General features: G+C 25.0%; 1 protein-coding gene and 1 long non-coding RNA gene across 4 annotated transcripts in view; both read left to right on the top strand.

The window, feature by feature from the left end:
• Positions 1-933: 933 nt before the first annotated feature.
• LOC141157605 (uncharacterized) overlaps positions 934-11102 on the top strand; it is a 31859-nt gene continuing 21690 nt past the window's right edge. For all 3 annotated transcript variants that reach the window (XM_073645080.1, XM_073645079.1, XM_073645078.1), the window contains exon 1: positions 934-1077. In XM_073645080.1, coding sequence (XP_073501181.1) covers positions 1008-1077 — 70 coding nt within the window. In that variant the 5' untranslated portion in view covers positions 934-1007. The remainder of the gene's footprint in view (positions 1078-11102) is intronic.
• On the top strand, positions 1107-10924 carry LOC141157606 (uncharacterized). Its single transcript, XR_012247821.1, has 2 exons — positions 1107-7861; positions 8312-10924. It is a non-coding gene; the product is annotated as an uncharacterized lncRNA (long non-coding RNA).

Below are 11102 nucleotides of genomic sequence, written 5' to 3'. Positions count from 1 at the left end.
GCATAAATGGAATGAAAGACTTCATATTGTCAAGTTGGAAGGCTCGCACATGGGATTGAAACTCAACACAAAGAAGACAAAGATAATGACTCCTGCCGGGTACGACCGGGACATAGTTGAGATGGACAAAGACGAACTGGAAGTTCTAAAGGACTTCAACCTAATCGGATTGATGACCACTGAAGATGCAGCGACTACACCGGAAGTCAATAGGAGAATAGCTATGGGCAAATCAACAATGAAGTCACCGGACAAAGGCTTCAAATCGAGGAACGTTTCACTGGCGATGAAGACACGGCTCGTACATAGTCTGGTATTTTCTGTAGAAACGTATGGATGTGAAACCTGGACGATAAAGAAACAAGACAGAAGAATCGACGCCTTTGAAATGTGGCGCTGAAGAAGAATGTTATCAACACCATGGATGGCAAGAAGAAGAAACCAAGCCAGACATGACGCCGGAAGCGAGGACCACCGAGCTACGACTTGTCTACAGCGGACACATCGCATGGAGAGAGAAATCACTGGAGAAGGACAACCCGATGGCTTGCTACAATCAAAATAGCGGTGGAGAAGACCCTGGTGACCTTTCTAGGCTCGGGCAAGATCAATCTTCCTACAAGATCGTTCATCCATAAAGTCGCCACGACTTGAGATTGAGCCGAAAGTCATTAAAAAAATTAAAAAAAAATATGTCTCCACAACGGAAAGGCAAAATTAAAAAAAAACAAAAACGTTTTGGACACTATTACATCCTGTGTCCAAATCAAGGTGAAAAAAATTGGTGAAAGTTCCTCTTTAAGTAGTAAAATGCTCCGGAATAGTTTTCTTTCAAGGTTAATTCAAGTTTTTTACTAAACGAGAGCTGACAGATTTTCCTTTAAATTTGCTGCCCATCCCACAGCCGCCCTCAGGTCACAATCCTGGATCCTCCCCAGGTCGCACCAACATATAAAGCAGAAGGAGCATTACAGAGAGTGGGAGTCTCCTGCAGAAGTGTCTCCACCATGGCGAGAGCGCCGCCGGTCCGTGTGGTCCTCCTGCTGCTCTGCATCTGGGGACTGGGTCCTGGAAGTGGTGAGTACAGAGTATAGGAGAGGAAGATGAGTATACAGATGTATAGGAGAGGAAGATGAGTATATAGATGTATAGGATAGGAAGATCAGTATATAGATACAAAGACTCCAACTAAATGCAGGGGAATATAACACAGATACAAGATGCATGAAGAGAGGGGGGCTTCCGAGGCTATGGATGGCGATTAGGATCGCAGCTTAATTATCGACGGCTTTTTATTATTTTTATGCCTCAATAGTGAATGTTGTAAAAGTCCATATGTGGTGTCTGGGAAATACTTTATACTATTGACGACCTGGAGATGAGATTTGGAAAATGGCAGCAAGAGAAAAACGGATCTGAAAAGCGGAAGAAAGGATGAAATAGAATGAAAGCCACTAGAAATACAAGACAGATCAATAAATGGAGGGATAGGATAGATTATAGAGGATGAAACGGGCAGAGGATTTCTGTCATGCTTCACCTTTAGTATGGGATATATCGGCACCTCCTTCCATCATGCTTACCTTGTAGTGCTGTCTGATTTTGATGGCGATCCGGGGGTCTGTGGACCTGTAGAATTGCCCTCACACTTTATCCTGGATTTGTATTGCGTCTATTTGTGTTTTGGTTTTTTTTGCTGCATAGATAATAGATAGATAATAGATAGATGATAGATGATAGATAGATGATAGATAGATAATAGATAGATAGATGATAGATAATAGATAGATAATAGATAGATGATAGATAAATAGATAATAGATAGATAGATAATAGATAGATAATAGATAGATAGATAATAGATAGATGATAGATGATAGATAATAGATAGATAATAGATAGATGATAGATAATAGATAGATAGATAATAGATAGATAATAGATAGATAATAGATAGATGATAGATAATAGATAGATAGATAATAGATAGATGATAGATAGATAATAGATAGATAGATAATAGATAGATAATAGATAGATGATAGATAATAGATAGATAGATAATAGATAGATAATAGATAGATAATAGATAGATGATAGATAGATAATAGATAGATAGATAATAGATAGATAATAGATAGATAGATAATAGATAGATAATAGATAGATGATAGATAATAGATAGATAATAGATAGATAATAGATAGATGATAGATAGATAATAGATAGATAGATAATAGATAGATAGATAGATAATAGATAGATGATAGATAATAGATAGATAGATAATAGATAGATAGATAATAGATAGATGATAGATAATAGATAGATAGATAATAGATAGATAGATAATAGATAGATAATAGATAGATAGATAATAGATAGATAATAGATAGATGATAGATAATAGATAGATAGATAATAGATAGATAATAGATAGATAATAGATAGATGATAGATAGATAGATAATAGATAGATAGATAATAGATAGATAATAGATAGATAGATAATAGATAGATAATAGATAGATGATAGATAATAGATGATAGATAGATAATAGATAATAGATAGATAATAGATAGATAATAGATAGATAATATATAGATGATAGATAGATAATAGATATATGATAGATAGATAATAGATAGATAATAGATAGATAGATAATAGTTAGATAATAGATAGATAATAGATAGATGATAGATAGATAATAGATAGATAATAGATAGATAATAGATAGATGATAGATAATAGATAGATAATAGATAGATAATAGATGATAGATAGATGATAGATAATAGAGAGATAATAGATAGATAATAGATAGATAATAGACAGATGATAGATAATAGATAGATAATAGATAGATAATAGATGATAGATAGATGATAGATAATAGAGAGATAATAGATAGATAATAGAGAGATAATAGATAGATAATAGATAGATAATAGATAGATTATAGATAGATGATAGATAGATAATGGATAGATGATAGATAATAGATGATAGATAATAGATAGATTATAGATAGATAATAGATAGATAATAGATAATAGATAGATGATTAGATAGATGATAGATAGATAATAGATAGATGATAGATAGATGATAGATAATAGACAGATGATAGATAATAAATAGATAATAGATAATAGATAGATAGTACATAGATAGATGATAGATAATAGATAATAGATAGATAATAGATAGATAGATAATAGATAGATAATAGATAGATAGATAATAGATGATAGATAGATAATAGATAGATAGATAATAGATAGATAATAGATAGATAGATAATAGATAGATAATAGATAGATGATAGATAATAGATATATAATAGATAGATAATAGATAATAGAAAGATAATAGATAGATAATAGATAGATGATAGATAGATGATAGATAATAGATATATAATAGATAGACGATAGATAGATAGATAATAGATAGGTAATAGATAGACGATAGATAATAGATAGATGATAGATAGATAATAGATAGATGATAGATAGATAGATAGATGATAGATAATAGATAGATGATAGATAATAGATAGATGATAGATAGATAATATATAGATAATAGATAGATGATTGATAGATAATAGATAGATAATAGATAGATGATAGATAGATAATAGATAGATAATAGATAGATGACAAATAATAGATGATAGATGATAGATAATAGATAGATCATAGATAGATAATAGGTAGATGATAGATAGATAATAGATAGATAATAGATAGATGATAGATAGATAACAGATAGATGATAGATAGATGATAGATAGATGATAGATAGATAATAGATAGATAATTGATAGATAATAGATAGATGATAGATAATAGATAGATAATAGATAGATAATATAGATAATAGATGATAGATAGATGATAGATAATAGATAGATAATAGATAGATAGATAGATAATAGACAGATGATAGATAATAGATAGATTATAGATAGATGATAGATAGATAATAGATAGATGATAGATAATAGATAATAGATGATAGATAATAGATAGATGATAGATAATAGATAGATAGATGATAGATAATAGATAGATGATAGATAATAGATAGATAATAGATAGGTAATAGATAATAGATAGATATATAATAGATAGATGATTAGATAGATGATAGATAGATAATAGATAGATGATAGATAGATGATAGATAATAGACAGATGATAGATAATAGATAGATAATAGATAATAGATAGATAGTAGATAGATAGATGATAGATAATAGATAATAGATAGATAGATAATAGATATATGATAGATATTAGATAGATAATAGATAGATGATAGATAGATAATAGATAGATAATAGATAGATGATCGATAATAGATAGATGATAGATAATAGATAGATAATAGATGATAGATAATAGATAGTTGATAGATAATAGATATATAATAGATAGACGATAGATAGATAGATAATAGATAGGTAATAGATAGACGATAGATAGATGATAGATAATAGATAATAGATAGATGATAGATAGATAATAGATAGATGATCGATAATAGATAGATGATAGATAATAGATAGATAATAGATAGATGATAGATAGATGATAGATAATAGATAGATGATAGATAATAGATAGTTGATAGATAATAGATAGATAATAGATATATAATAGATAGACGATAGATAGATAGATAGATAATAAATAGATGATAGATAATAGATGATAGATAGATAATAGATATATAATAGATAGATAATAGATAGATAATAGATAGATGATAGATAGATAATAGATAGATAATAGATAGATAATAGATAGATAATAGATGATAGATAATAGATAGATAATAGATGATAGATAATAGATAGATAATAGATAGATGATAGATAATAGATAGATAATAGATGATAGATAGATAATAGATAGATAGATAGATGATAGATCATAGATAGATAATAGATAGATGATAGATAATAGATAGTTGATAGATAATAGATAGATAATAGATATATAATAGATAGACGATAGATAGATAGATAGATAATAAATAGATGATAGATAATAGATGATAGATAGATAATAGATATATAATAGATAGATAATAGATAGATAATAGATAGATGATAGATAGATAATAGATAGATAATAGATAGATAATAGATAGATAATAGATGATAGATAATAGATAGATAATAGATGATAGATAATAGATAGATAATAGATAGATGATAGATAATAGATAGATAATAGATGATAGATAGATAATAGATAGATAGATAGATGATAGATCATAGATAGATAATGGATAGATGATAGATAATAGATAGATAATAGATAGATGATAGATATTAGATAGATAATAGATAGATGATAGATAATAGATAATAGATAGATGATAGATAGATAATAGATAGATGATCGATAATAGATAGATGATAGATAGATGATAGATAATAGATAGATGATAGATAATAGATAGTTGATAGATAATAGATAGATAATAGATGATAGATAGATAATAGATAATAGATAGATAATAGATAGATAGATAGATGATAGATCATAGATAGATAATAGATAGATGATAGATAGATAATGGATAGATAATAGATAGATAGATAATAGATTGATAGATAATAGATGATAGATAATAGATAGATAATAGATGATAGATAATAGATAGATAATAGATAGATGATAGATAATAGATAGATAATAGATGATAGATAGATAATAGATAGATAGATAGATGATAGATCATAGATAGATAATAGATAGATGATAGATAGATGATGGATAGATGATAGATAATAAATAGATGATAGATATTAGATAGATAATAGATAGATAATAGATAGATAGATAATATATGATAGATAATAGATAGATAATAGATAGATAATAGATAGATGATAGATAGATGATAGATAGATGATAGATAATAGATAGATGACAAATAATAGACAGATAATAGATAGATGATAGATAGATAATAGATAGATGATAGATAATAGATAGATAATAGATGATAGATAGATGATAGATAATAGATAGATAGATAATAAATAGATAGATAATAGACAGATGATAGATAATAGATAGATTATAGATAGATGATAGATAGATAATAGATAGATGATAGATAGATGATAGATAGATGATAGATAATAGATAGATGATAGATAATAGATAGATAATAGATAGATAATAGATAGATAATAGATAATAGATAATATATAGATGATAGATAGATGACAGATAATAGATAATATATAGATAATAGATAGATGATTGATAGATAATAGATAGATGATAGATAGATGATAGATAGATGATAGATAATAGATGATAGATAATAGATAGATGATAGATAATAGATAGATAATAGATAGATAATAGATAGATGATAGATAATAGATAATATATAGATAATAGATAGATGATTGATAGATAATAGATAGATGATAGATAGATGATAGATAATAGATAGATGATAGATAGATAGATAATAGATAGATGATAGATAATACATAGATAATAGATAGATAGGTAGATCATAGATAGATAATAGATAATATATAGATGATAGATAGATGATAGATAATAGATAGATAGATGATAGATAATAGATAGATGATAGATAGATAATAGATAGATGATAGATAGATAATAGATAGATAATAGATAGATGATTGATAGATAATAGATAGATAATAGATAGATGATAGATAGATAATACATAGATAATAGATAGATGACAAATAATAGACAGATCATAGATAGATAATAGGTAGATGATAGATAGATAATAGATAGATGATAGATAGATAATTGATAGATAATAGATAGATGATAGATAATAGATAGATAATAGATAGATAATAGATAGATGATAGATAATAGATAGATAATAGATAGATAATAGATAGATGATAGATAGATGATAGATAGATGATAGATAATAGATGATAGATAATAGATAGATGATAGATAATAGATAGATAATAGATAGATAATAGATAGATGATAGATAATAGATAATATATAGATAATAGATAGATGATTGATAGATAATAGATAGATGACAGATAATAGATAGATAATAGATGATAGATAGATAATAGATAGATGATAGATAATAGATAGATGATAGATAGATGATAGATAATAAATAGATAATAGATAGATAGGTAGATCATAGATAGATAATAGATAATATATAGATGATAGATAGATGATAGATAATAGATAGATAGATGATAGATAATAGATAGATGATAGATAGATAATAGATAGATGATAGATAGATAATAGATAGATAATAGATAGATGATTGATAGATAATAGATAGATAATAGATAGATGATAGATAGATAATACATAGATAATAGATAGATGACAAATAATAGACAGATCATAGATAGATAATAGGTAGATGATAGATAGATAATAGATAGATGATAGATAGATAATTGATAGATAATAGATAGATGATAGATAATAGATAGATAATAGATAGATAATAGATAGATAATAGATGATAGATAGATGATAGATAATAGATAGATAATAGATAGATAGATAATAGACAGATGATAGATAATAGATAGATTATAGATAGATGATAGATAGATAATAGATAGATGATAGATAGATGATAGATAATAGATGATAGATAATAGATAGATGATAGATAGATAATAGATAGATAATAGATAGATGATAGATAGATAATAGATAGATGATAGATAGATGATAGATAATAGATATATAATAGATAGACGATAGATAGATAGATAATAGATAGGTAATAGATAGACGATAGATAGATAATAGATAGATGATAGATAGATAATAGGTGATAGATAGATAATAGATAATAGATAGATAATAGATAGATGATAGATAGATAATAGATAGATGATAGATAGATGATAGATAATAGATATATAATAGATAGACGATAGATAGATAGATAATAGATAGATAATAGATAGATGATAGATAGATAATAGATAGATGATAGATAGATAGATAGATGATAGATAGATAATAGATAGATGATTGATAGATAATAGATAGATAATAGATAGATGATAGATAATAGATAGATAATAGATAGATGACAAATAATAGACAGATCATAGATAGATAATAGGTAGATGATAGATAGATGATAGATAGATAATAGATAGATGATAGATAGATAATAGATAGATGATAGATTATAGATAGATGATAGATAGATAGATGATAGATAGATAATAGATAGATGATTGATAGATAATAGATAATAGATAGATGATAGATAGATAATAGATAGATAATAGATAGATGACAAATAATAGACAGATCATAGATAGATAATAGGTAGATGATAGATAGATAATAGATAGATAATAGATAGATGATAGATAATAGATAGATAGATAATAGATAGATAATAGATAGATGATAGATAATAGATAGATAATAGATAGATAATAGATGATAGATAGATGATAGATAATAGATAGATAATAGATAGATAGATAATAGACAGATGATAGATAATAGATAGATTATAGATAGATGATAGATAGATAATAGATAGATGATAGATAGATGATAGATAATAGATGATAGATAATAGATGATAGATAATAGATAGACGATAGATAGATGATAGATAATAGATAGATAATAGATAGATAATAGATAGATAGATATATAATAGATAGATGATTAGATAGATGATAGATAGATAATAGATAGATGATAGATAATAGATAGATAATATATAGATAATAGATAGATGATAGATAGATGATAGATAATAGACAGATGATAGATAATAGATAGATAATAGATAATAGATAGATAGTAGATAGATAGATGATAGATAATAGATAATAGATAGATAGATAATAGATATATGATAGATATTAGATAGATAATAGATAGATAATAGATAGATGATCGATAATAGATAGATGATAGATAATAGATAGATAATAGATGATAGATAATAGATAGTTGATAGATAATAGATAGATAATAGATATATAATAGATAGACGATAGATAGATAGATAATAGATAGGTAATAGATAGACGATAGATAGATAATAGATAAATGATAGATAGATAATAGATGATAGATAGATAATAGATATATAATAGATAGATAATAGATAGATAATAGATAGATGATAGATAGATAATAGATTGATAGATAATAGATGATAGATAATAGATAGATAATAGATGATAGATAATAGATAGATAATAGATAGATGATAGATAATAGATAGATAATAGATGATAGATAGATAATAGATAGATGATATATAGATAATAGATAGATAGATAATAGATTGATAGATAATAGATGATAGATAATAGATAGATCATAGATAGATAATAGATAGATGATAGATCATAGATAGATGATAGATAGATGATAGATAATAGATAGATGATAGATATTAGATAGATAATAGATAGATAATAGATAGATAGATAATAGATGATAGATAACAGATATATGATAGATAATAGATAGATAATAGATAATAGATAGATGATAGATAGATGATAGATAATAGATAGATGACAAATAATAGACAGATAATAGATAGATGATAGATAGATAATAGATAGATGACAAATAATAGACAGATAATAGATAGATGATAGATAGATAATAGATAGATAATAGATAGATGATAGATAGATAATAGATAGATAGATAGATAAATAGATAGATAATAGATGATAGATAGATAATAGATAGATAATAGATAGATTCTAGATAATAGATAGATAATAGATAGATGATAGATAGATAGATAATAGATAGATAATAGATAGATGATAGATAGATAATAGATAGATAATAGATTCTAGATAATAGATAGATACTAGATAGATGATAGATAGATAATAGATAGATAATAGATAGATGATAGATAGATGATAGATAATAGATAGATAATAGATAGATGATAGATAGATAATAGATAGATAATAGATAGATGATAGATGATAGATAGATGATAGATAGATAATAGATAGATAATAGATGATAGATAGATGATAGATAGATAATAGATAGATAATAGATAATAGATAGATAATAGATAGATGATAGATAGATGATAGATAATAGATAGATGATAGATAGATGATAGATAGATGATAGATAATAGATAGATAATAGATAGATAGATAATAGATAGATAATAGATAGATGATAGATAGATGATAGATAATAGATAGATAATAGATAGATGATAGATAATAGATAGATAATAGATAGATAATAGATGATAGATAGATGATAGATAGATAATAGATAGATAATAGATGATAGATAGATGATAGATAATAGATAGATAATAGATAGATGATAGATAATAGATAGATAATAGACAGATGATAGATAGATAATAGACAGATGATAGATAATAGATGATAGATAATAGATAGTAGATAGATAGATGATAGATAATAGATAATAGATAGATAATAGATATATGATAGATAATAGATAGATATTAGATGATAGATAGATAATAGATAGATGATAGATAATAGATAGATAATAGATAGATAATAGATAGATGATAGATAATAGATAGATGATAGATAATAGATAGATGATAGATAATAGATAGATGATAGATAGATAATAGATAGATGATAGATAATAGATAGATAGATGATAGATAATAGATTGATGATAGATAATAGATAGATGATAGATAGATGATAGATAATAGATAGATAATAGATATATAATAGATAGATAATAGATAGATAATAGATAGATATTAGATAGACGATAGATAGATAATAGATAATAGATAGATGATAGATAGATAGATAATAGATAGATAATAGATGATAGATAATAGATGATAGATAGATGATAGATAGATGATAGATAGATAAATAATAGATAGATGATAGATAATAGATAGATAATAGATAGATAATAGATGATAGATAGATAATAGATAGATGATAGATAGATAGATAATAGATAGATAATAGATGATAGATAGATAATAGATAGATTCTAGATAATAGATAGATGATAGATAGATAGATAATAGA

The sequence above is a fragment of the Phyllobates terribilis genome, unplaced genomic scaffold (assembly GCF_046119375.1).
Source record: "Phyllobates terribilis strain yellow unplaced genomic scaffold, ASM4611937v1 Scaffold_8__6_contigs__length_399053987, whole genome shotgun sequence".
Classification (NCBI taxonomy): Eukaryota; Metazoa; Chordata; class Amphibia; order Anura; family Dendrobatidae; genus Phyllobates; species Phyllobates terribilis.
This window is presented reverse-complemented; position numbering and strand designations above follow the sequence as displayed.